The 27,897-nt window shown below is 41.6% G+C and overlaps 1 protein-coding gene across 2 annotated transcripts in view; it reads left to right on the forward strand.

Moving 5' to 3' along the window:
• Nucleotides 1-24,429, forward strand: part of MFSD2B (MFSD2 lysolipid transporter B, sphingolipid) — a 39,299-nt gene extending 14,870 nt beyond the window's left edge. The window contains exons 5-15 of one of the 2 annotated variants that reach the window (XM_086461621.1): nucleotides 1,050-1,128; nucleotides 5,108-5,281; nucleotides 10,937-10,971; nucleotides 11,157-11,247; nucleotides 11,342-11,463; nucleotides 13,783-13,866; nucleotides 15,489-15,569; nucleotides 19,754-19,863; nucleotides 21,108-21,251; nucleotides 22,794-22,970; nucleotides 24,018-24,429. In XM_086461621.1, coding sequence (XP_086317747.1) covers nucleotides 1,050-1,128; nucleotides 5,108-5,281; nucleotides 10,937-10,971; nucleotides 11,157-11,247; nucleotides 11,342-11,463; nucleotides 13,783-13,866; nucleotides 15,489-15,569; nucleotides 19,754-19,863; nucleotides 21,108-21,251; nucleotides 22,794-22,970; nucleotides 24,018-24,075 — 1,155 coding nt within the window. In that variant the 3' untranslated portion in view covers nucleotides 24,076-24,429. The remainder of the gene's footprint in view (nucleotides 1-1,049; nucleotides 1,129-5,107; nucleotides 5,282-10,936; nucleotides 10,972-11,156; nucleotides 11,248-11,341; nucleotides 11,464-13,782; nucleotides 13,867-15,488; nucleotides 15,570-19,753; nucleotides 19,864-21,107; nucleotides 21,252-22,793; nucleotides 22,971-24,017) is intronic. The other variant, XM_086461620.1, reaches the window with a different exon arrangement.
• Nucleotides 24,430-27,897: the final 3,468 nt, after the last annotated feature.

Here is a 27,897-nt window from a genome sequence, read left to right on the forward strand (position 1 = left end):
CTCTCTCTTTTGAAGAAAAAAACCCCAGATTTTCCATGGCAGAGCTTTGAAAACATATACACTTGCCATGTTTGGTGGAGGTGAACAGAAATGCATTTTGTACAGAGTAGGACGTGGATTGCGAGTCTAGTTTGTCTGGCTACAGATCTCTGTGGTGGTGGAAACACCACGGGGAACTTGATTGTTCAAGCAGGTTCGTGTCCCGCTTCCAATTCACAATAGTCTGAGAGTTTGATCTGTATGTTCCAAGATTTTATTTCAGTTCAGCACTGTGAGGACAGGATCCCACTCACATCATGACCATCCAAAAGGTCAAGACTTTAATGTTCAGTAATTATTTTCAATCAAGTACTACTGGAGATAACGCCTCTCCTGCTGTAAAAGTGGAACTCGTTTACCCAGCATTGCAATAAATATTACCAGAGCATTGTTTCCACCAAGAATTTACAGGAAGGTATCAATTGCATGCTAGATATAGTGCTGTAAAAATAAAAAAGCAACAGTCCTCATCTACCTTTTTGTCAGTGCGTGGACGTAGCAATTGGGTGTTTCTACCTATTCCTAACTCGAATTAAGGAGTGTGTGCTGAAGACAAAGTAGTTTGCACAGTTATCTCCTGGAATTACAGTGAGATGGTGGGGGATTTATACAGTCTTCTGGTTTGAATAAAGTGGAAAATTGTATTGTCTTCATTACAGCTTTGCTTCCTGTTAGTTAGCTCAAGCTAGGAGCATGATAGTCTCCTAGTGGAAAGAAAACTAGATGCTTTATAGCTTAGCTATGAAAGATGTTTTCCCAAGGAAGCTGAAGGAGCACAGCATCAAAGTGAAGCCTCTTGGTAATTTATTATTCATTATTTGTATTATGAAAGATGCTTTTTTTCCTTTTATACGTTTTACGAATCAGAGAGAAAAGACAGGTCTTTGTGCTAAAAAATACAATGTTCTAAATGAGTGAATTCCAAAGTCACATTAAACCATTTTCCTGGATATCAAAGGAATACAGCATTTATCCTGACATTTCTTAAGTGATGTTCTTTCTTCACATAGTCATTCCAAGTACCGTATTCTGCCCTCACCATGTTTCTCAGCACAGACCAAAAGGAGAGAGATTCTGCAACAGCGTACCGTGAGTATGATCTGGGCTTTCTCATGTGAATTAGGGCTGAGTTTTATTTAAAATCTTTCTTTTATCTATAGGAAGTTCCTAATGGTTTCTGTCCCTAAACTGGACTTTTATATGAGATTTTTAATACCTGATGAAAAATATTTTATTTTCTAAATGCTTGCATTTTTCTAGCTAAATAGGAAACATCAATGTTTTATTATCTCAAATTAGCTATAAACTCTTTTTGGTTTATTGCTAGCCAGACGAAACAATAGAAACCACTCTTACACAAGTCAGGGTAGGGAATAATGATTTCATTTAAAGATGATTTGTAGGGGAAAAAACAAAGTGCTGATCTTCTTTAATGTTCAGTTAAAGAAAGTCTGGAAGTAATTTTGAGTATTTTCTCTTTTTTTGTTTGTTTTTGTTTGGATTTCCTTAGGTTGATGCGTTTCACGTGGTAAATTCAAATCCCAAACTTGTTTTCTCTGAAAAATTTCTAAAAACTCATAGAACCAAGGCAGTTAATTTCACCAAAAAGGACAGTAGAGTAATTTTGTGTGCATGTTTACACCAACTGAAATTTCTCTTTTTATTTCATCTGTGTTTGTTTAAGTCTAACATATGCCAGGTAGTTTAAGGACAGATCTTGCTGTAATATAACTAGCGCTCTGACTGTATTAGTTAAGAGTGAGGGCTTCCAGACCATATCTCTGGCTCTTCAACAATCAAAACCAAAGTTTTTTCTTTGAAGCAATCCGATCAGACAAAAAAAGTGCAATGAAAATATTTTCAAGCTTTCCTGTATAGATCATAAAAAGAATGTAAGAACAGTTTCCTCCCTTCTACTCTCTTCAGCTCTGTTGTCACACCTTCTTTACTATGTAACTGCTGTCTCTCATGGCCACCACCAGTAAGCAAGACAAAGAGAAAACAGTCAAATATCACACAAAGGACTTTTCTGTCTTAACTTGTCCTTAGTGTTTCTTTAGAATAACTTGTAATTTTTGTGGCATCTGTTTTCTCTTCCTGGCAAGAGCCCTTTTCTCTTCCATTAGTCCTTCTAGCCCTCAACATGCTTGCTTGAATAGGTTGAAAACTAGACCATAGAGGCACAATGAAATGGCCAGAAATGCTAAAAAAATCGTGTCAGAAATTCTAGGTACAGTATCCCCTGAGCAACCCAATCACTTTCCGACCACATGGAACAGTTGCAATTTGCATCATCATCAACTATCTCAAGAGAAAGTCTGGGCTAGCCAGTCACAGGACAGGACTAAACAGCAGGAGATTCCAGTTGTGTTATATTCTTTGGCACTGACTGTATTCTGAGTTATGTGGCCTAAATTCTAACTAGATCCATGTACCTAGTGTTTTCTATTGTCTGGTTTTATGTCTTCAGAGGCTGTGATCCAAATAAATGTACTTTCCTATCTGCTAGTCCCATGCAAGGCTTCATAGGCATGTGAAATTTGTGCTCATAAAAGCAGTTGAACTCCATGGCTGAGAGGTGTTACATATTTATAGTGTCATTTTATTGTTCAGAAAGGGTTTAACTTTTGAGTGTACAGCTGTTCTCCTAAGCCAAGTTAGGGTGATGGAATGAACCATAGTTTTGGCTTTTCAAATGTTGTTATTTTTGTATATTTTAATATTATATTTGTTTGGAGCCAAGTTTTCTTGTAATGGTTGTGATTATGTAAGAATCTTTTTTCCCCTGCCTTTTTTTTAAGAAGTGTTTTACTTAAACAGTTTTGCCTCTCTGGATTTCATAGAGAATTCTTCTTGTTGATAGACTTGGATGCAGTTAGTTGTCCAGGCATTTCTTCAACTGTTTAAAGAAAAACAGCTGTGTAATATGAAGTGTGCTTTAAAAAATAAAAAGGTTGGTATCAGAGGGTCCATTACCCTCTACTGGAGACAAGCAGAACTGCTTATTATAAATTTTATCTTGCTTCTTGTTATGAATGCAAGGTAGAAATACTGGATTCCAAAGTTGCCTTAACATAAATCTACTTATGTTCTGGGCACAATATAACCTACTTCAAGGTACGACCTGCTTTCTGAAAGATCAGCTTTCTTGGCTAAGGTAGAATGTAATACATTATAAATTCTGAGCACACAAGTACTCTGAAATATGCCTGTTTCTCAGCTCTTGCCACTCCTTAGAAAATAAGGTTTCACAATAGTTGTATTTCTGTTGCCTCTAATGGTGCTCCTGAGTTTTATTCTATTGCGAGTGCTTGGTGAAACGCAGCTGTAGAGCCCTAAATAAAGGTTACAAATGTGTAGGTGGCATTTTGAATGAAAGGTGTGACTCGGGTGCATTGCCTTTGCACTGAGTAGTCAATGGTTTGGAAGCTCTGCAAGGCCCAACTGACACTACTTTGTGTCCAAACACTTCAGATCAGGTTGAGGTTGAGATTTCCACCATCCACCATCATTTTTGTGTGTATGGACTGAACTGTAACATTGTTAGTAAAACTGGATGTGGTTTGGGAAAGAAGCTTTTGTTTTGTTTTTACTTCCCATTGGTTTAAATTCACGCTCTGTGAAGCCTCGAATTTTCCATTCATAAGCATTCACTTTGGGAACATACTAGCAATGGTTTAAATGATCCAGGTCTTCTAGGGAGCTGTGCTTTCCTTTTCCTTACTTGATCTTCCATAGCTACATACAGCCCTTGTTACTGCACTGTCGGAACACCTTGCAGTCTGTGTGCACTGCCCTCCTGTTAGGTGGAGAAATACTTTTATTCCTTTCCAGGGATACACAAAAAGACATGTGTCCAAGGTCACCTTGGAAGGCTGTTATAGAGCAGGGAACTTGAATAAACCTAAACCTGGGAGCTTTTGAAACGCCTGTCACTTCCCAGGGAAAGTATGATAACCACCAGGACACAACCCACTCTGGAAGAGGCCCTTAAATCCCCCGTGGTGCTTCTGAGAAAGGAACGTGGGACCCCTGGAGCCACTGAGAGAGAATAAGTAGAAAAAGCCTGATGTTTAGGTTAGAAAAGCATTCCCTCATAAACAGGGAGCTTGGTCCCTGTTCCTAATCTGTTCATGTAGTCAACCCTATGTATCTTCATGTAAAATGCGTCGATAGTCTCTGGAGCTGGGACAGGAATTCAGTTTATCTCCCTGCTATGGGGGTGCTGAGTATGGCCATATTGCATGGACACAGGAGTGGTAGGCTTGAAACCCCTCAGGGTGAGAAGGGTCTAGAACTCTCATTACTCACCACTTGCCTGCAACAGAGCTGTAACAACTAGCCATGTTGTTGACCGACTTTGAGCTGGATGCCCATGGTTAGATCTTTCCCAAATGGAGACTTTGGTTGTTTTTTCAGAGGATCCCTTGTTCCGATGGTACTTGCAGTGTTAGTGATCTGAGTCATTCTCTGAGGCTGAGGTAGCTAGTTCTGCTTGACTGTGGCCTTAGACAGTCAAGAACAGCACCTGCTGTTTCCAAGAGCTTTGCAGCTGTATTATTTCCAACATAAGCCTGAGGTAATAATTTTATTTTACAGTTGGAGAACCTAGAGGTCTGATCAGGTAACTAGCTTGAAAAATGTTTCACAAGTTACTGTGAAGCTTGAGATGAAAAGTTTAATGTTATGGCTACTAGTCCTGCTTTGGAAAAATGGAATTCAACATTTGAACTGTAGTTCTGCTCTGGTCTTCGAGATGAAAGGTTTTTATGTTATCCTCTTGTAGGTCTTAATGTCAGCTGCATCTATCATGCAGCTTGTATAAAAGAGGCTCTTCCATGGAGGCTTCTAAAAGCTGATCAGAAAATAGGTGACAAAACTGTCTTTCCTTGAAAATGTTCTATTACTGAACTTCCAGATCTGCTGTTCTTGGCATTGCTTTTTCTGCTTATTCGCTGTGAAAGAAAATGGTTTGAGGTTTTTCTTCAGTGAGACAAATGAGCCAGCTTGCAGACAGTGGCGGAATCAAGTTCTCATCCTCAGTGCACATTTGTGCTTCCTTCTTTAGGAATGACCATGGAAGTGCTTGGGACCTTGGTTGGAGCTGCAGTTCAAGGGCAGATTGTGGCCAGTGCTCATACCTCCCATCACTGCACTGTGAATCCCCCAGCAAACACAACCGACTCCTGGCGAGACACTCCCAGCTTTCCAGACCTCTCAGATTCCCTGCCTCATCAAGTAAGTGTCTATGGGAGCACAGTAAAATATCTTAGGGAGAAGGGTGGAGGTGTTTCTGTTATACCATATCATATTATCCAGCCTGATGAGCATGAACATGACTTCATTAAAATCAGTAATGCTAGAGCTGAGACAACAACTCTGTTGCAAATGAGGCTTCCTGTCTGTTGTCTTCGCAACCCCTTCTCAGTGTGACAGCAGAATTACACTGAGGAGCTTTGCTGAAGATTGTAGAATCATAGAATGGTTTGGGTTGGAAGGGACCTCAAAGATCATCTAGTTCCAAGCCCCCTGCCATGGCAGAGACACCTCCCACTAGACCAGGTTGCTCAAGGCTCCATCCAACCTGGCCTTGAACATTGCCAGGGATGGAGCAACCTGTTCCAGTGTCTCACCACCCTCAAGGTGAAGAACTTCTTCCTCATATCTAGTCTAAACCTGCCCTCTCCCAGCTTCCAACCATTACCCCGCGTCCTATCACTGCAAGTCCTTGTAAAAAGTCCCTCCCCAGCCTTCTTGTAGGCCCCCTTCAGATACTGGAAGGATGCTATGAGGTCTTCCCGGAGCCTTCTCTTTTCCAGGCTGAACAAGCCCAACTCTCTCAGCCTGTCCTTGTAGGAAAGGTGTTCCAGCCCTCTGACCATCTTGGTAGCCCTCCTCTGGACTCACTCCAACAGCTCCATGTCTGTCCTGTGCTGGAGGCTCCAGAGCTGGACGCAGTACTCCAGGTGGGTTCTCATGAGGGCAGAGTAGAGGGGCAGAATCACCTCCCTTGACCTGCTGGGGACACTTCTTTTGATGCAGCCCAGGATGCGGTTGGCTTTCTGGGCTGTGAGCGCACGCTGTTGGCTCATGTTCATCTTATCATCCATCAGCACGCCCAAGTCCTTCTCCCCAGGACTGCTCTCCATCCACTCATTGCCCAGCCTGTATCTGTGCTTGGGATTGTCTCAACCCGGGTGCAGGACCTTGCACATGGCCTTGTTGAACTTCATGACGTTGGCCTGGGCCCACCTTTCCAGCCTGTCAAGGTCCCTTTGGATGGCCTCCCTTCCCTTCAGCGCATCGACCTCGCCACACAGCTTGGTGTCATCAGCAAACTTGCTGAGGGTGCAAGATGCCAAACTCTGTAAAGTAGCTAGGAGGTATATGGCCGCCCTTTGTTTTCACTAGGGGCTGATTTACAGTTTAAATTAGAATCTTAGCAAGAAAAGCTGACTTGACCCCTCCAGGAATACTGCACCCGGTTTGGGGTCCCCAGCACAAGAAAGACATGGAGCTGTTAGAGCAGGTCCAGAGTAGGGCCACAAAAATGTTCAGTGGGCTGGAACACCTCTTCTATGAAGAATGGTTGAGAGAGTTGGATTTGTTCATCCTACAGAAGAGAAGGCTCCAGGGAGACCTTATTGCAGCCCTTCAATATATAAAAGGGACTTATACAAGAAAGATGGAAAAAGACCTTTTACCAGGGCCTGGTAAAAGGGACAAGGGGCAACAGTTTTAAACTGAAAAAGGGTAGATCTAGATTATATATAAGGAAGAAATTTTTTATGAGGAGGGTGGTGAGACACTGGCACAGGGTGCCCAGAGAAGCTGTGGCTGCCCCCTCCCTGGCAGTGTTCAAGGCCAGGTTGGATGGGGCTTGGAGCAACCTGATCTAGTGAAAGATGTTCCTACCCATGGCAGGGGGGTTGGAACTAGATGAACTTTAAAGGTACCATCCAACCCAAATAACTCTGTGATTCTATGGAAAGAGTGGCTATAGCAGAATCTTTCAGTTCAGCAATACTGCTTTCAAAGTAGATATCACTAGAGATCTCTGGTAAAGATTAACGGCTGTTATGTGAACAAAACTCTAAGTCTTACTTGGAATCTGTATTCTTGTGAAGGTACAGAGCACCGTTGAAAGTAAATGGTTGGTAACAGGCAATTAGTGGGAGCACGGCTCAGTGGTTAACATGTGGAATGAACCTAGAGATCCATGCTTGTTTATTTCATTTTCCACGGCAGATTTCTCTTGTAATCCTGCACAAGTAATTTAATTTCTTCATGCTTCCATTTGCTATTTTTTGAGAAACAAAGGAGGTTTTCTATCTGGGAGAAAATCCTAAAACCCCAATGAACACAATTTGATAATCTTCCATTTTTTTCTGGTGGTCTTGAAACAGGCCCTGAATCAAACATTTACCTTGTGTAGTGATTTTTTTCTATGTCACTTGTGAAATCAGCTGTTTGTTGGTTCCATTTTACCAGTTCGTAGATTCAGTCTTTTTATATTTTCATCTGTTTCCCTGTCAGTGCATGTATTAACTGATACATGAAATTTCCCATTAAGAAGATTCCTGGACTTGAGTCTAATCTCAGGTGCTTGGTGCAAATCAGGATGGATGTATTTGTGCTCTGCTTATTGCAGTAGAATAGTTCCTATTACCACTCTTCAGCAGCCGTCAAATTGCAAGCTAAAGACTTGGGTTGAGGCATGCTTTGAATTTGCATACCCTGGCACCAGCACTGAGACTCCAGGAAGGGGACCAACCCTTGCCTCCCCTCGCTCCCAGACACTGCCTCTGTGCCACCTGATCCTTGGTGTTTGGCACAGGTCATTGTAAGGCTTCTCAGAAAGCAGATCTGGGAAACTGCCTGGGGAGAGCTGGGCTGCTTTGGTAAGTGGCCATGCCATTTTATAGCTGATTGAAGAGTTTTTGAAGTTGCTTGTTGGGTAACCCATAGTGTATATTTTAACAAGACCCAGAACATCATCCTGTCTTCCTTTTTAGCTTCTAGGACAATGGCTTGATGTAGGAAACTATGGTGCTATTACAGCTCTGTGAATTGTCAAGAGGAGTAGCTTGAAAAGTTATGGAGGAAGCTGAATTTCATTGCACAGCAGATTCCTTGTCTGAATCTGCTTTATGCTATAATCACCAACTTCCACTTTCAGATCTCTTAAATGGCTTTAAGGGAAAAAAATATACATGATCTGGATTTATGTCCTTTCTGTCTAAGCACATTGCTTTCCTGTCCTTTTTGAGGTAGGGGAGAGATGGAGAAAGAAGCTTCACAACGAGTTGAATGTCAAGTTGGTTTTTGTTTTGAAAAAATAGCAAAGATACATAGCCTAAAGTAGCCAGAGTTTGTAGGTGGAAGTAGTATCTTTCGTTAAACTACCTACTGACACTGGGAAACGATGAAAATGGTTTTAGACACACAAACATTTTTCAGATCTGAAGAAGTCACAGTGTGACTGGAAATTTGTCTTGTTTTTTTTTTTTTTTCAACTATATGGGTTGATTTAGTTAAAGATATTACCTTCCTCATTTCACTTACTTATTTACAAGCAGCCTCATTTCTTGTGAGGATTATCTGTTCATTTCTTTTGGCCTTTGTTTTTTCCTTCTTCCACTGTTTTGCATGTCATCGTCTCAGGTTTTGTATATGACTAGCATCCCATGGTTGAGAACGGTCTGGATTATGGTGTCCAACTGTTTTCCGTGGGTAAGGTTCTACACTCCTTGTTCTTTCCTTTCCTTTTCCCCAAAGAGCCCTCAGGCCTGGGCAGAGGCTATAGTCTGAATGAACTGCTCTGGCAACCCACCTCACTCCTTGCTACCTTCTTTTATGAGAACTAGAAATTTTTTGCTGTTCACATAACCAGACGTCTATTTGGTGGGATTATAGGAGCGTACATGGCCACCCAGCCACGGGGGGGAGCTGCTTGCATCTCATGACAGGGCGTTTGCTTTTTGTTTGCACCACGCACAACAGAATATGCATCTAACATTACCATCAACAGCAGATGTTGGATCTTGAATTTTGGTTGATGGACACTGAGTTACAAGTTGAGGCAGGACTAGGGTCTATGAACCTGAAGTACCTCCATCAGTCTAAAATACAATATTTAGAAGAGGCCAAATCTTGACTGTTTCTTGTAGTGCCATTCAGGAGTATGACCCTGTCTCCTTTGGTCATAAGGCCTAATTCTTAGCTGCTCAAGAGCACGCATAGTTTAAAAGAGGACCTGGTGAATGACTGATACTATTTTGCTCACAATTAAAGGAAAGGAAGTGGAAGAAACAGTTATTTCTAAGCTCTTCTGAAATTGTTCCTGTAAGCTTAGAAGTGGATCTTTCCTACTGGAAACCAAGCATATGGATATTGGTATAGTTCATAGATGGGCTAACAAGTTTTGTTTAGGGTCAGAGAATCTTATTTGGCCTACGATGAATATCCATGATAGTTTAAATTACACTTAATGATGACCTGTGAAAGAAAGCATTTAATTCAATTGCTTCGAGCAAATTAACAAATAAGTAGACACAGAATATAAAATTCATAAAGGATTCTTATTGCTATCCTTTTTTCCAGCCCTTTCTCTCCTGGCTAGGCTGCTTTTGAGGCTGAAATTACCTCATTTAAGTGAATTCAGGTATATACAATACTGCAGTCTGTGGTCTGTGCAAGCCATAACCAATAGTATAAAAGTACTCTGTGACTTAATTTATAGCTCCCATGTAGAAATAACAGGCCTTTATCCGAAATAAACAATAGTCCTACATTCCTATATTTCACCATGTCCCCTTCTGAAATGTAAATATCTTAAAAAAAGGTGTTGTTTTGAAGGTTGTCTATACTGACATGGTTCATCTGACTGCCTTTGCATCTATACTAAGTGATTTTATATTTGGGAGTACATTTTTGTAATTGCACGCTGATTTACCGACTGCTTCTAGATTTATAATCATTTCATTTGCAACATATAACTGACAATTTGGAATTCAATTTTCCTATCAAATAATCATTGTGTCATAAAGCTCTGTAACCAGCACTTATTTTATCTTTGATAACACAGTACAAAATAAATTAATACAGAATACTAAAGCAAAATAATTTTTTTAAGCTTTATTTCAGAGTCAGAAATAGAAACAATAAATGTGATCTGATGGTGTGGGAGGTATCTTTGGAGGCTTTGTTCCCCTGGCTAATAGGAAGAAAAGATTTCTGAATTTGCTTGACTATTTCACTAAGTAATCACAGAATCACAGAATGGTAGGGGTTGGAGGGGACCTCTGGAGATCATCTAGTCCAATTCCCCTGTCAAAGCAGGTTCACCTACAGCAGGTTGCACAGGGTCGTGTCCAGGCAGGTTTTGAATGTCTCCAGGGAAGGAGACTCCACAACCTCCCTGGGCAGCCTGTTCCAGCGCTCTGCCACCCTCAGAGTAAACAAGTTTTTCCTCACATTCAGGTGGAACTTCCTGTGCTCCGGTTTGTGCCTGTTGCCCTTTGTCCTGTCACTGGGCACCACTGGACTGGGAAAACAAGCATGCAAGCTGCCATATTCTCGAAACATTGTCATAAAACTGTGATTTCTAAAATTTATTACAGCCTAATGGAAGTCTTTATTATCATTATGTATAAATGCAGTAACTGTAGTAATTATGTTTACATCAGTACTGCGGCCTTCCCCACCCAGCGTGAAGACACAGATTGCTGTCTGTAGCTAGATCAACTGGATTTACTAAAAATTAGAATCACTCTATGGATGTTTTTGATAGATGACTGTGTGTGTCTATAGCTAGTCTCAACATAAGCAAATTTTTAAAACATTCAGGTTGCCAACACAGTAGCCCTTTTGTTCACAGCTTCTTTTTTGTTGCAAGAAATATGTACTTACATGCCCTGGATTTATCCTGAAGTAGGTGTTGTTTATAAATGAACTGCAGAAGTGAACATTTTTCAGAGGTAAAAGACAGACAGTTGGCTGTATGTAGACAGGCATTTCTTCATTTGCAGATGTCTCACCAGAAAGAAACTGAGATTTTCATAATGACTTGTCATTCTCCTGTCACCATTTCAAATATGTCTTTTTTCTTTTCAAAGGCAAAAGTTTATATGATTGCAGCAGGCGTCATAGGAGGTGTGTATCTTCTTGGAATTGTCATTCTTTTTCTTGGAGTAAAGGAGAAAGATGGTAAGATATATTTAAATATGCCTAGATTTAGAAGTGATTATTTCACATTCATCTCTGGAAAAGATTGTTATTTTATGTATTCTACTCCTCTTAGATCCTTATGCCTTAAATTCAGACAGAGCAATTCCTTTTTGTAAGGGGCTTGGACTCACCATGAAGCATGGTCCATACATGAAGCTTACAGCTTCATTTCTTCTCATCTCGACAGCAGTTCAGGTAACTTCAGACTTTCTAAGTCTGCGTGTTGGCCTTATTCCATTCCCAGCATGGGAGAGTTTGTGGCAGCTAAAATGCAAACAACCTTTGCCTGGTGACTGGAGGTGGTGATCTAGGGGGTGGTGCCTTACCCTACAAATCAGTAGGGAACCAGAGTCCTTTTTTGGTGCATGGGGTCCTGTGCGGCTGGAGATGGTTCTTTCAAACGAGAGGCAAAACCGAAGTCCTGACCATTTAAAGATGGCTTGCCGCTTTTTTTTTTCCCATTAACGGTGAGGAACCAGTCCTAGTGACCCAGATTGGGTCATTGTATGTTATCCATCTACAGTCTCCTGTGGTTCCAGTTGCTTAGAAAATGCTTTTTCTCTTCTCTCTGTTCCTCTCTGTAGTGCGTGACACTTTAAACCATTTCCCCTTTCCTCTGCATTGGTGGCTGTTCTCAGATGCTGGCTGAACTGGCTCTTACAGAGTCTTTTGTGATGGAAGGCAGTAGGTCAGAGTAAGAAGATGTTCAGAGGCAGGAGTCTTACCTGTCTCAGAGCTAGATAGAGATAATTTGCAAATGAGAACCCACAGTTGAATGTGGCTCTAGCAAAAAGATGCAGTATGTCTTCCCATAGAGAGAAGCTGTAGAAAAACTTAAAACTGCTCACTAAGAAACCCTTACTCCCCATAGTCCAGCAGTGTCTTTAAAGCTCAATTTTTGAGCTATATTCAACTCAGTAAATATGGTATTTTAAAGTGAACCTGCACGTATCAGTTGAAGTTTGCTTTGTTTTGAAAAGCAAATAATATTAACATTTTTTTTCAACAGACTCTTAGTCACATGGGCTGTTGATCAAGTAAGTTTCAGGACAGAGGGCAAGAGCAAGGCATATAAGAGAGCAGCGCTGTCCTGGTGAACTAGTAAGTTCCTTGGAAGGGCTGCTTAAAAGTCAGTTTGCCTAAGAAGCATTTAAGTTTCCTGCTGGTCTGGATTTGGGCACAGTTAGTAGGCTGTCCTTCACAGCATCTGTCACATCCTTGCTGGAAGGCTCAAGGGTGAGAAACAATATCAGAAGCATTTCTGCTTACATTTGGGAGCTGCAGACACTGTGAGCATCAGCAGAGACAGGGAGAAGATGAAAGTTCCCTTTGGTCCAGATCATTCCAGCATCCATTCAGTCACTAAGGATACAGCGCACATCTGGTTGCTGGCAACCAACTACTTGCTGACAACGCTCAGAGAAAGGAAGATCTTCAGGCAGTTCATATCTCTTTAGTTTTCTGTTTGTCCAGACTGAAGGGAAAGTGTGAGGGAGGCAGAAGCTGGAAGTTGTATTGCTGCAGTTCAGCCAGCACGAGCAACCCTTGCTATTGTTATTCAAGGGAGGGACAATGACTTTTTGGAATCTAGTGAGGGGATTGCTGGTGAGCAAAGGAATAGGCAGGTAAAGGTGCATTGGCCGTAATCCTAGAGTATGATATTCTACATCTAAAATGAAGGCAGTGTAAACTGAGACACAAGCTAGGGAAGGCTTTGGTGCCAATGGAGAAGGGATATATAACTTTTATCCTAATTTGTACACAGGTGATGGCCTCTTACAAACTACAAGCACACAAAGGAGCGAGAGTTGATCGTACTGCTGTGGCATGAATATTAAATCCTCCCCTGCCATTCCACTTCTGCAGAATTGCTGGAGCTGGGCCTGAACCATGTGCTAGTGTTCAGAACCCCCCAGAGTTCTGCAAAAGTATGGTGGCAGTGACTTCAGCTGTCATTGTGACGCAGTGCAGCTAGATCCTCCCATCCAGTGCGTTGAGACTTAGGGAGTTACCTGACCCAAAGCTACACTCCATAGCCAAGGCTGTCTGCAAACCCAGCAGTTAGCTGCTTTACTACAGGAGGTTGGCATGAGTGTAATTGCAGCTGAAGAGTAACTTGTTTTGGAGCAAGAGCTTCTGGTGAAAGATTTACAGCATTGCTGTGGAAAAGGAAGGGCAAATTCTTGCAGTAGTCTGCGGCTGTGACAACAACATAAGGCAGTCGCAACACGTGGAATAAAGCCTTTAGATAGAATCCTCTCATAAGGCAGTTCCTGGTTTGGTCATTTTTATGTATTAGGTGCATGGTTTACCTCTTGCTTGCCTCGATATTATTGGCATGTTACTGCAGTGATAGCAGGAGAGTTATTGCTTCTTTGAATTGTTGCAAATGAGGGAAGAATGACAATAACAAATCAGTCATCAACTATGTTTGCCTACTATGGAGTGCCATGTCATTTTTGTCGTCTTTAATATTCCTGTCTTTTTTTGGTCGTCACCAAATGTCTTCAACAGCTGGAGCAGAGCAACTTTGTTCTATTCTGCACTCATGCTGCTGATCTTCGCAATCACTTCCAGTATTTGGTAGTGACCATCTTGGTGAGTTGCACTTCTCTCCCATACTTCTATTTGATAGCTGGTTCTCACTGGTATTTGGTGCAAAACAACAGAAGACAGGAAGAGTTTTGTGTCTAGAAAGAACTGTTAAGAATCTACACCATCTTTTGCATTGCCTGTTTGAAATAAAGTTGGTGTTCCCTACTGTACTTCTAAAAAACTAATGCTTTGGAACTTCGTTCCTTGTTGCTTTTACCTGTAAGTTACTTTGTCCTACATAGGAGTAGAAAAGCTGCTGCCAGAAAGGAGGTCTGGAATTTTAGCTCCTTTTTCCCTTTCCCCAGTCCGATATTCTGAAAATTAAACAACTTTAATTTGTGTGTTCATACCCATGAGCCTTCTGGGCTAGGCAGCTTGCAAGGATAAATATTTAAAATATCCAGAGATATGAAGATTTCTCTCTAGAGCAATTGGCAGTGTGATAAAAAGATCCTTTTACAGAACCTTTTTCTTGACATGCAGAGGTAGATTTCTGCTTGCTTAGGTGATACTCATAACTCCTGTATTGCGTGATTTACTTTATGATTACAAGTAGTATTAGCTGAAAACTGCCATTTTCCTCTTTCTGACCAAAGTCCTTTTAACACCAGTAGAACATTTAACATTGCATAATTACTGTGATATGCATGTACTGCACTTTTAAAATATTTTGTAGAGAATCTATCCACCATATAGAATACTGCAGCAGTCATTTTCAGGGAAGCTGATGCATGATTTCTGACCCATTTGGCACAGAGACTTTGCTGGAACAATCCAAGGAGAGATTCATTTCCACTTCTTGGTCCTAGCCTCCCACCCTTTCTACCCAGTTTTGAGTCTTCCTTTCCCACATTATAAGACAGATCTTTTACAATGATTAAAACCAAAATGTTGGAGAGCGAGGGATGACTGTTGGGTATCTTAATGCTATGCAAGTAATGGACACCAAGACAAGAGACTGTGGAGTTAAAGTCAGTAAAGAGCGGAATATAACTCTAACAGTAAGATAACATTTGAATTTAGGTCAATAAGACTGTCATCAGTAACAATACTTCAGTGCATTGGTACTATGTTACCTGCAGTTGTTGCTGCTATCAGGTGAGTATGACAGCACACAAAATGGTAGTGTTGACTGTAAGTGACCGTTGCTCTTACAGGTTGTTTCTAAGACTAAACACATAGTATGGGATATGTACTCTAAGTATATCTTAAGGTAAGTGTATCTTGCACTTCAGCTTTCTTCCTCTACGGTGGGGTAGAACTTAATTCACCTATCGCTTGTCAGGTTCAGATAATGAGACAAAAGGTGTTAGTACTACTTGCAACATGTTTGAACTTTAATAACTTACCATGTATAGCTTTAACTGCTGTGGTTTACATTGTGAAAAGGACATTTGAAGACACTGCCTTCTGATATTTGACTGTGGAAAACTCTCTCATGGATAGCTTTTGTTTGTAATATATAATAGTGAATAAAAAAAATCACACAAAGGATGAGGGGAAACAGGAATCTGCAAGTTCACCTTCTTTTCAGACTAGACAAAAAGATGTCTGTGAACTCCACAGCTGAAGAAGACAGTGGCGGTGAGCACAGTACAGCTATGGGTTTTTTTTGTCAATTGTAGGTATCAGCAGCTGTGAGCATTCCCTTCTGGCAGAAGTTTCTGCAGCGATTTGGCAAGAAGTGTGCAGCATGTGGGATTTCGGTAAGCAAATCCTTAGAGAAAAAAAAAAATTCTGCTTGTGCTCATTTCATTTGACAACTGGAGCCACTTCAGGAGCTCTTTCAAGTGCTTATAACCCCAAGCTGCACGAAATTTGCTCAGTTTCAGAGTTTGTTTTAAATCTTTATACCAAAGTTCAGACAGATTCCAAGTTTCCAAGAGAAACTTTTGAGAAATGGATTGATGCTGAAGGGAGGTCCTAGTTTATTTAAGAACCTGCACAAGCTCTGCATTTGACTGCTCTCAGAAGTGAACCCCAATGAGGTTTTATCAGTTCAAATCTGTGTTGCCTCAGGTTGACAAATTATCTGTTCTACAAGGCTTGTTTTGTCTTTGAATGTGGTGCTGAGTTGACCCCATCTGTAATTCAGTCACAGAGGAGGAAACAGAAGTCTGTTACACATCCTTCTCTAGAAATGTAAGAAAGCAGCGGTGCCCCCGTCCCTCTGAATGGAGATGGACAGTTATTAGTGAGGTAAATAGGTGACCTACCTAAGAAAAGAAGCCTAGTTTAACTTTGACACAGCTCTGCAAAGCCAGCTCAGCGAGCCTGCCCTCATCTCTGGTGGATTATTTTAAGTCCTTCACTTAGTGCAGACAGTAGCAATTTGCTGTCATCATCCTCAGTGAGTCATTGTATAGGCCTATTCCTCCTCATTTTTCCACTGTTTACCTTCAATGACTTATGAAAGAGGAAAGAAAAATTGTCTGCCTTGTGCACAACAAAGCATGAGGACTTGGAAAATCTAGCCTGAAGCTATATGTCAAAATCTGAACAAAGATGAAATGTTTACTTCTGGTGACAATTGTTGAATATAATTGAACAATTATAATTTTTGGAATTAAAATCTGTGTGTTGGAATGACTTCCAAAGAATCAGAAGTAACTTTAGATCCCATGTTCCAAATATACTGAATTGTTTTGTTTTGAAGTAGGCATCTGGAATCCAAGTCCTATCCTCATTTCTTTTTACCACTTAAGCGGAGAGAATTGCCAAAAGCAGTATTGGACCATTGTCTGGACCAGGGAATGCAGATTTCCTCCTTAGGAAATCTCCTTCTCTGTCTACTTGGCTATGAAAAATGCTTTCTTCAACCAACTTGGCTCTATAAATTTAGTTTAACGTGACTGGAAAGCCTGTCAGCACCTCTGTAAACATGGTTTAACTTAATTTTACAGTTGAGTTGCTTGACTGTATTATGGTCTAAGTGGGGGCTGGATTAAAAAAAAGCACCACCTCTCTATTTCACCTTGTAGACATTTCTCAAGGGACTCAGTGTGTGTTCAGTGATGGATTTTGTGTCTGGCAATGCATCACAGGGGCTTCCTATACAACCACCTTGTGTGATGTGTACAACTAATCTGTTCTCTCTCACTGTGAAATAAAATCACATCATTTAAGGCTCCTATGTTTGTCACTAGGGAATGTTCTTCTGGACGGGAAGGAGACAGGGGAGAAAACACATTTTTTTCTCAAAACCTTTCAGCGTGAAGATGTAATCTGAAATTCAGTTTCCTGAAAAAAATTTCACACTGCTCCAGACTAATTTTTCCTGTTAAAGTGGTTCTATGTTGAAGAGACCCCCAAAAGAGTAAAGAAGGCAGGATAGGTAGATCAGCAACAAGAATCTAGGCTTCCTTCCACTGATACTGCTCCCTTTTTACTCATTCCTGCACAAGAGATGACCAACAGTCTGAGTACTGACTAAGTATCTAAACTTCCTAGAAGTTTAAAGCCTAGACTTTCTGGAAGCACAGGGTCATATCCAAGCAGGATCCTTGATAGCATTCTACCCGTGATCCGGCTGGTGCACAGGCTAGAAATTATTCTCTTCTGTTTATTTGCTTCTGCTTCCCCGTGCTCTGTTCGTTTAGATTGTCTGCTCTGCCCTCCCGGGACAATCGTTGAACTTACAATCAGTAAGTCTCTCAGCTGGTGGGTGGAGGTGAAGTTGTCCTGAGAAACTTTAAGTGTGGCAGCTTGTTGTTTCATGGTTTTGGCAAGGTGTCTGAAAGTGGAAGATCACACTCTCTCACAACTCTAGCTTCCATCCTAGTCAGAAATAGCTTTTGGCTGTGGGTTTTGGAGGATATAGTGAAAAAGAAAAACAAATCCCAAAAATGCCCTAAATCTTTTCACCTCTCCACATATATGCAGTTGTTCATTTGCCATCTATCGGCGCTCTGCAGCATGGAGGCGTGCCCTTGGATGAATCATGGCTGTGCAGCCCCTTTTCCACTCTTCCATCCCCATTTCCACTCACACCCTAGCTGCATCTTTTCCTGATTTGCCTTTAATAATGTGCTGCTGCACAGTCCAGTACCACCTTCAGCATCCCAGTAGGGTCACCTTCCATAATGCTTTCAGGGAATGGATGGAAGACACGTGATAACTGTAGGATATCGTTATAACTGGGAGGGCGGCAGCCCTGTGACTAGGGAGCAGGGTGCCAATAACAGACTATTTGCTTTACAAGTAGGAAAGGAGGAGATGCATTAGCTGTTTATTGCAGCAGGAACACTGCCTCCATGATTGCACTACCATTGCATGAGTGAGACTTTAGGGCATTGCAGCCTCAGTCCTGTGGGCTGTGCTTCTCTTTCAGTGGAAAATTAGAGTTACAGTGATTATTATTATCGATTGAGAATTTTGTTTAAGTGCTTTGGTTTCTGAGTGGGTGTCCCATGTGGAGCATAAGGCAGTCATTAAAATTGCTTGTAGGCAACATAAAATCTTGTATTGCTGGAGTGCTCTCTTGTGGTGAAATAACGGTTTTGCCACAACATTGGGCTAATGCAAGGATTATCTGTCTGTGCTGGGAACTTGCAGGCAGGAAAGGTTATTTTCTGCTTCCTTAGGTTAGGAGCAAATACTTTAGATGGGAAATGCATTTAAAGCATAAACATAATGGATTAGACTCCAGGACTCCCAAAATCACTTATCATACAGAACTGTAAATAGCAGTGCTTAGGGGAATCACTCTCTGCGAAAGCTCTTCTCATACCCTCAACTCCCAAGCTGCAAGTATAGAGGATTGAAACACTTAATGTTAAACTAATCCCTCATCATTAAAAAGCCCTGTAGATAAGCCCCTGGTTCTGGATTCTACATGTGCTGTGCCCATGGTTCACAGGCGTGGGAGATGGAGCATGTGATGGGTACGGGACAGCTGGGCTGTATGCATTCAATCAGCATTTAAAATAGAGGATTTTCAATCCTGTAAACCCACTGCCTCAGGTTGAGGTTGAGGAAATCTGGTGGTTTAAAGTACTGCCAGAAAACAAATCCTGAGCATCCCAAATTAGTTTGGTTTTGAGGGCAGCCTTAATGACTTGCGCAATGTCTGAGCGTATCTGGCTGTCCGTCGTGGGAGTAAACCACGTTGCCTTCTTGGTTTTAGTTATTGACGAGTATCTACGTTGCTTTAAAGTGGCCGTTAGAAATGAAGGTGTAAGCAAACTCTTCTTCATTCAAGACACAAAATGATCCGTGAAATGGGATATTTTCAGTTTAAAATGACCATCGAACCCTGCCCCTCCCCTTGAACTGCAGTGTGATGAGGTTTCATCTCCAATAGTAAATTAAATAGTTGCACTGGCCTAGGATAGAAACTGGTGTTTGGTCATCCCTGCTACTAAATTAGCAGAAAAATCTTAGCACAAGCTGATTAGCAGTCTCCCAAAAGTATCTGGGCACAGTTTGGGAACTAGCCCACTTAAGGGCTCTTCACAAAAAATATTTATATAACTACACTTCTTTTGGAGACTGTGAACGTTTAGCTGTATGAATGTGGCCAGGGTCTGCCAGTTGGCCTTGTGGCTGGTAAATAGGCTCTTGGGACGGTTTAACTTACTAGTGCAGTTACAGATCTAGCACTGCTAACAGAGAAGGCACCACCATGGCTTGTCCTCTTTTTCTCTGGTTCTAGATGAACTAGATGATCTTTCGAGGTCCCTTCCAACCCCGAACGCTCTCTGATTCTGTGATACACACAGATTGGCTCAGGGCTCTTTGGCAGTGCCATTTCACCAAAAGGCTGAAGTTAGGCATTGCTGTGCATGAACTGTTTTCTAACACAATCTTATGTTTTGAAGGGAAAAATCTATATACCATTGAGCGGTGCATACTGTAAATTAGATGTTTTACTGTTTTTCTTCTTCCTCAGTGGATGATTCCTTTTGCAGTCATGCTAGTGACCATTCCAAACCCGATCCTGGCTTACTTTGTGGCCTTTGTCTCTGGTCTGAGCATTGCAGCATCTCTTCTGTTGCCATGGTAGGAGAATTTTACATTTGAGGTGGGGAAAGGGTGTATGTCTATGTTATATGTATGTATAACTACATGGAATTTGCCTCCGAAAGAGGCAGAATTTGGTAAGAGTCACTTCTTCCAAAAGTGTTTTTCTGCTTTTATAATAGAGGTTACTTGCAGTGGTGACAGATGCCATGCCCTGATTAAGTCTACTGTAACTGCTCATTGTGCATAAAAGTATGTAGATGAATCAATAATCTAAGTAGCTATAGAGTTGTGATAACAGCAGATCAGTTGCTCGGGTTTGGTTTCTAACATAACTACAGGAATGATGAAGTTAGATAAATCAGTTAATGCTGAGCAAATAAGAATGTAGCAGAGGAAACATAAGCCAAGCTATGTGTCCTTGCTTGAGCAGTCCTCTGTTATAGATCAAATAACACAAGGATATGATTGAAAGAAACTGAGAATTCAAGGTCTTTTGCTCCTGAGGACTGAAAATATGTGGGGAAAAAACTACTCAAGGATGAGCAGGATGGGACGTTTTCTCTCCAGAGGGAATAATTATTATTCAGGTCAAATTGGCCAGAAAGCAAGACTGTTGCTGAGATTGCTGCTTTGCATTACTCATTTGTACAATGCCTTGAAAACTCCAAGAGATTGTGGAAACATAGTTTGAAATAAGCTGTCAGACTACATAAGCTTTTCTACACAAAGGGTGAGAAGCCCTTTTTTCCAACAGTAAATCATGCCATATATTGGAAATAAAATGTCAATTCACAATTGACATTTGAGCAGCTTCGATTCTGATTCCCCATTGCCGAATTTAGTCTCTTTGAAGTAGAGAGAGAATAGGCCTCGTTGGTGTCTGAAAATTTTTTTCGCTTGTCAAAAGAGTTATTTCAGAGTGAAACTATTCAGAGATTGAGTCCCTTGAAATCTTGAGAAACATGGGGGTTTGTTGTGGGGTTTTTTAATATCACAACTTCTGATTGGAATGACAGTCAGTCTAAAGAATTCTGTCACCTCCCAGCAAGTGTTTGATAGTTTTTCAGTGGTTTTCTACTTTGTAATATGTGGCCAGGCATTTCTTATACAGATTTTTGCCCTCCTGTCAAACAGTGGGACTTTTTGAACTGGATTCTTTCATGTACATGACTACATCAATCAGATCCTAAAAGAAGGAGGCAGGATGTAGTCTTTCAGTAGGTTTGGACTTTGAGAAGACATTTTGGCTTGAGTTTTTCTTTTATCTTGCTCATCTGTAGGTCGATGCTGCCTGATGTTGTTGATAACTTTCGCCTGCAAAATCCTCACAGAAAAGGACATGAAACCATTTTCTATTCTTCTTATGTTTTCTTTACCAAGATGTCAGCAGGAATTGGCTTAGGAATTTCTGCAGCAGGACTGGAGTAAGTAACACTGTGTTTCCACTTCGTGGATCTACTCTGAAAGCATTCCGAGGTTACTCCGCCTTTACCCTGTGGAGTTAATTGCCTTTTTGCCCCGAGCCTGGACGTGCCAGTAGCTCCAGATGGCTGACCACTGAAGACGGGATTGTTATCATCTAGGCCAGATCACTGAGCATTAAGTCACCTGCCCTAACATGTTTCAGTTCAGAAAGACCTGACTTCTCTTTACATTTTCCCCTTTCCAAATTGCTCATGTAAATTCTAGTGGCTTGTATGAATAAAGGACTAAACATGAGACCTCAGCAGATGAAGGTCCCCACAAGTGACAGCTGCTTTGTGCATTCCCTGTTGCACCTGGGCTGGAGGATGTATATGAGCTTGTAAGTCTTTATGTGGACTGGAGTGCTTTCGGGGGTGCCTGTTAAGCATAAAAGGATCACCAACTCCTGCATGGTTTTAGGGTACTGGACACTGCTCTCTACCTGTCACCTAGACCATGTCAGTTTGGAAGATGCTTTGTGTTCTTTTCCTGCTTTTGCCTTGTCTGTTCTGACTAGGCAGTCAGGCTGAGAAAGTGGTCAGCCATCTCCTACCCCGCTTTTGTGCATGACCTGGCAGAAAGGGCCTTTGCCTGTAGCTGCTACAGCGCACAAACACACAATAAATACTTCGAGGGGAACTCGGCTGAAATACTATCTAGCCCTTGGCTCCAAGTTAGGTCTTGGTAACCAGAATGTTTTGCTTCAGGGCCTTCAGCTGAAACTGCTAAATAACAGGCAGTGCTTGGCCGAATATTTTGGACTTAGGAATTTTAGATGCTTATTGCTAACACCCTCAAACAAATGGCTGGTCACCAATTAGCCCCTCTTCAATTGCATTCCGGTTAGCTCACAGCAATTTGCCAAGGCAGATGTTTGTGGGAGAACACAGAAGACAGAGTGATGCCAAATGAGCTGTAGCTTTCATAGGTGCATGTTCAGAGGAAAATAAACTCATTCCACAAATTGGGAATGGGAATTTGAGCACATCAGCAGTTGTGGGACTGCATGGAAGCCCTGAATCAATGAACTGTAAGTGTGTACCTAACTCTAAGCACTTGAGTAAATTTGTCTACCTTGAGAAGAGTGCTTAAGGGTATGTTTAAATTGAAGTTAATTATTGCTCTTGAAATTGGTCAGATTACTTGCATACTTTTAAAGCGGAGCCTAAATGCTTTGCTAAATATTAACAGGAAACAAATAACAGATCAATTTCTTTACATGGGATTCCATGCTCCTCTTAGTTGTTACATGTTACGTAATAATAATGAGAAAACACAGAAATGATGCCGTTACCTGAAACCGAGCACAAAGATGAGATTTGAAAACAAGATTTGAAACATGTAATGAGGGGAAGGAAAAAGTGAAGTGGACGGAAAAAATTGAGAGAAAAGTTTTAAAGAGTTTTTTGGGGAAAGGAGTGACCCGGGAAGGGGGCTTGCAGATGAACAACTGCCTTTTAACTTCGGGCATACACACACCACTGTTACTTCCGTTTGTTTAGGTTTACTGGGTACAAGCCAGGGATATGCAGACAATCCAACGATGTGATCCTCACCCTGAAAATCCTCATCGGAGCGGTCCCTGCTATCCTCATCCTTGTAGGTTTGTTTATACTTCTTTTCTACCCAATCACTGAAGAAAGTCGGAAGGAAACCAAGCTTGCACTTGAAGTGTTAAGGTAGGTTTGAACTGGCAGCAAGCAGCAGTAACATCACTGCAGCAGCTCTTACTCATACTGAGCAAAAAATTATTAGCTACCAACATACATGTCTGTATCCCTTACAACAACACAACACAACACTCTATCAGTTGAATTATTAACGGAACGGTACCATTACATCCTCCAGTATCTTATTCTTGTAGTGTAGCACTACCTGCTTAGAGGGCCATTTATCAGATATATCAGCCTGCTATATTTTACTTTTTCTCTGAGGTGGTGCACAAAGCACTACTGCAGTGCAGTGTTTCAAGACAGAAATGAAGGATGTTCTATGTAAATTAAATTTCTGGAGAAAATGTGAATAGTTACGATTTACTTCTATATAGAAGAAAATGGGATTCTTGACTGCATTCTTGGTGTTTATGGCATATAAGAAGCATCTAAACCATTAGAGGCGTAGGCAGGAAAGAACGTGGGAGAGAAAGAAAGGACAGCTTTGAGCTGTTCTTTCCCTTTTTACCCTATCACTCTCACTTCCTCCCCTTTCCTCCCTTTGCAAAGAAAATCTTGCCTAGCTCAAAATCATCCACCTCTGTCAAATGAATCCTTGGTATACTGAGGACACACGTAAGAACAGTCTACCCTAGCCGATTGATGGATTAAATAGCAAAATACGTTGTTACTCTGTCTTGTTTTTATTATCCCAAGTTATTAGAGTTGGAAACTGATTTCCATGCCTAAGGGATCAGTCCCAGGGCCTAAGCATATGGGTATCTGGGACCAATTCATTGCCCTAAGGTATCTGAGGTACCCACCTGGGGTTGGCAGACACATCACAGGCCTCCCGTGCACCAGCTGATTTCTTGAGTGGCAGCTGCAGACTGGAGGGGACAGGCTAGACAATCTGAAATGGGACTGGTGCCACTGTGTAGATACTGTAGTCACTGTCCATAACAACCACACCTTGCTGGTGGTTCTCAGTTTGAGATTGCCAAACTGTAGTTTGATTAGTTAGCAACAAAAGCCAGAATTCTGTTCATGTGTCATTTGTTCTGATTTTAACAGAAGGAGCCATCAAAGCACAGAGAACCTGGATGACCACAAAGAGGACACCTTGGTCTGAAAGCTCTGAATGCTATGACTTTCCAAAGACAGTCTCACATCCCATGCACAAACTCTGTGAGAGCCTTCTAGGTTGTTTCTCTGCTCGCATGTTATCAAAAAAGCACAAAGGGTGATTCTGACACGGTCATGAAATCAAGAGGGGACACCACTGTGCAAAATACATAACTCCATGCACTGCGCTAAAAAAGACATTACAAAATGTTCATGAGTGTAAGCTGTTGAAGGTGTGGGTCGGTTTTGTTCGTTTTTCAATGATTAACAGCAAGCTGTGATGTCATTGCAACAGGAGAGTCTGTGGACTTGTAGGTCAAGGGGAAAAAAGTGTAAATGTGATGCACCACCCAGATTTTAACTCACGTGATGTATTTTATCCTTAGTGGCTGGGGGGGATTTTGAACATAATCTCTACCTGTAAGTTGCACTCTAGTGTGTTTGGAAAGCACTTGGGATTCCTGAAGTATACTATGGAAAGTTCGGATTTACTTTGTTTTGAAATGAAGCAAATCACTGATGCAGACATATCGTGAGGATTTTCTCACAAAGAGTTTTTCTGAAAGAGATTTTGATGTAATTTAACTTTATAGATTTTGTATGAAACAGAACCTTAGATTTCCCATTACTGGAGTTCCTTGCCTCTGAAACCTGTAAACTGATCTTTGTCAGAGAATGAGTACTTAACGTTTTCAAAATCAACATCTCCACTCAGGATACCCAAAATCAGTAGTCCCTTCCAAAAATTAGACTGTGCCATTCAAATTTCTGTGAATTTTGGCCTTTATGTAATCACGATACTCACCCATTTCTCACGTGGTGTAGGAGCTCTGCCTCACAAAACACCATGGCATGGACGTTAAGCTCAGCTTGCACACAGTGGTTTATAATAACGAGGCTACACCTGATTTTTAAATGGCGAGTTTTTTCAGTCAAGGGTGTCATCATGCTTTAAATACATTAACTGAAACCTCTTTTCTACTATAGATTCACACTGCTGAACACTTTCTGTAGATGAAAGACACATCTAACCTCAGGCACTTTCTGGAGCACTTACGTTCAGACCTAGTCATTCTGGGCTGCTTCTGTAGTCGGTGGAGACAGAGACCTGCAGAGCATGACTCCAAACTGAAGCTAAAATGACTGGACTCTGAAGACATACCTAAACGTGGAGGGGAGGGTGATGAACCCAAGAGCTGAAGCCTTGCTTGCCTTGCAGAAATGAGCACAATGCAAGACAAGACAGGAATGTACAGCTCACTGGCTTCACTACGTGGGAGGGTGCCTTTATTCTGTGCCAGAAGTGCCTTTGGAGGTCTGGCTTGCAGCTCTGTCGGGAGCACTTGCAGTAGGTGTCACCAGAGGCAGTGACCACAAGTAATTTGCTCAGGGCCATCTGAGAAGTGACTCACAGCACTGGGACTGGAAACTGGGAGAGCTTTTACTGAAAGACACTGTGAAGTAAAATCAGTGCAGCCACTGAGTGTCTCTTTAATACTGAAACCTTCTCAGGCAAGTTTGAAGTCTAAGGCCTAGTGAACTGTCCTAATTCAGCAAAAAGCTTAATCATGAGTGAGCTTTTAAGGATATATTTTGAGCGTGGGTAAGAGTTAACTATGTTTAAGACTTCTGTTGAATTGGCATCTAAGGCTGGGGTTTTTGTTTTGGTTCTTGGACAAATCAAGATTTGTATGCCTGGGGCAGATGTGTTTGCAACAATAAAAACCATAAGCCTATTTACAATTTTGAGTCTGGAATTTTAAATAGCAGATTTACTGCACTTCAAAGTAGGTAAGTTATGTGGTAATATCACATAGCTCCAAAACGTCATAGAAAACAGTTTGGGGGGTTTGATTTATTCTGTAATATTTGTGTATTTCTGAATAGGCGTCTTTAAAAACAACCAGAAATCCCAGTAGAGGCTGTTAATGTTTTTTTAATGGGTTACGTTTTGAGCTGCTATAAATCTGTAGCTACAAGGCAGTGGATCTGTGTCAGTGTACATAAGCCGAATACTTAGCCCAGTGATAAAAGGGCTGCAGAAACTGCTGGCTGTGGTTAATTGGAGTAATTTGAATGTGGCTTAAGATATTATTTCTAGATCAATTGTGCAGTTACCTCTAAATTGCACAACACCCAATCTGAATTCAGTCTCTTGCAAGGTAAACTTAGTTGATTGTAAACTGTTTTCCTCTTCTCCAAGGAGACAATGTGATATTTATCTAACAGAGATGTGCTCAGTCTTCATTTTGCCTATGGTAGCGATAATGGGCACTGCCAAAATAAAATAGAAAGCTCCCGTAGGTGAAATGTAGCAGAGTATTTTTATATTTTGAAAATCTCATTATTTTATTTTATTACCAGAGTTCTACTTTTGTTAAGAAAACGAATGTATTTTTGTAAGTAAAAAGAATGGAAGAGTAAGTGCAGGGCAAGATTTTTTTTTTTTATAATGTTCTTTTTTTAGGGCTCAGTGTTGGTGCTGTAAAGTGAACGAACTTTGTACGTCTCCTTGCCAGTTGAAAGGATACATACATATGCTTTATGTACATTCAGATTGTCTGGCCAAAAGCAGCAGATTCTTGTATCGACAACCATTCGGATTAAATGCTAATCTGATGTAAACCTCCTGCCTTGCACTGATTGGCAGTAACCAGGGCCAGGCTCAGTCCCCGGGGGCTCTCACTCAAGTAAGACCCAAATACAGTCGCAAGAATATGGGAGATTGGGTTAAACCAGCTGAGTGCCTGATGGGCAACATGAGCAGTTCCAACAAATGGATTTACACAAAAAAAAAAGGAAGAAAAAAGAATAACGGAGCTACATCTTACCAGGTAGTCCCCCGTATGGCAAGCCATGCCTGTTCCTTGCCCTCGTTGAAGGACAGTGGTGGCAGCCCAGATCTGCTATGCTGGGCTGGTTGCTGGCACAGCCAGCAGCTGAACCGGTCACTAGACTTCTCTTGCAGCTTCACCCCCCTTGTAATTTCTACCTAAAAATGATGTTGAAACCTTCCAAGGCCGTATGACCTTCCTGTGTGTTACCGCCGGTGGTGAGTCTCGCCGTGGGTCACAGCCAAGCGCGTGGGTGAGCTGCTGTTCCCCTTCAGGCCCTGAAGGAGGGGGTGGCCATGGCTCCTGCTAACTGTGTTCTCCCGCCCTCCTGTACCCTGTCTGCCCCTGAGCTTGCTGACCTGCCACAGCTTAGGTGGATTAGATCAGTCGTGCTGAGTCCCCCACTTTAATAGGTGAATACCACCTCGGGCATCTGGCCCTGGGGAGTCCCTGAAGGCTGGGACCTGCGGTGTCAGGTCATGGGTTTCAGGAAGGGCTCTGTAGATTTGAGTACTAATACCTTAAGTCACTCCTGCCCCTTATAAGAACCGCTGCTAGATTCAATCCCTGCTGCATCCTCTCCTCTCTATTCACCCTCTGCGTTCTAAGTAAGAGAGCTGAAGTGGACAATGTTTTAAAGCCAAACCCTACTTTTTTGGGGTTCATGGTTTGTTTACAGTTATCACTTGTTCATCTCCTTCTCTACTTGTCCTTCTGAGCTGTAGGTAGAAAAAGCAAAATTAAATCACTGTTCTTGAGAGGAGGAGTTTACTTAAGGGAAACTCAGATCCTTTGAGACTTGGTATTTGCTATCCAGCTCTTTGAAGATGAGGAAGAGAAGGCAGGTTAGTTCAAAGTCTTATGCTGTGGGGTACAGCCAACAGCAGTCTAGTGTATAGTACCTTGTACAAATTTCCTATCATAGTCATGTGAAAACAGTCTCAAAAAGTTATAATAAAGTCTTTCCCTTCAGAAAACTTCTAGACCGATTGATG

The sequence above is a fragment of the Leptosomus discolor genome, chromosome 2 (assembly GCF_034619465.1).
Source record: "Leptosomus discolor isolate bLepDis1 chromosome 2, bLepDis1.hap2, whole genome shotgun sequence".
NCBI classification, from domain to species: domain Eukaryota; kingdom Metazoa; phylum Chordata; class Aves; order Leptosomiformes; family Leptosomidae; genus Leptosomus; species Leptosomus discolor.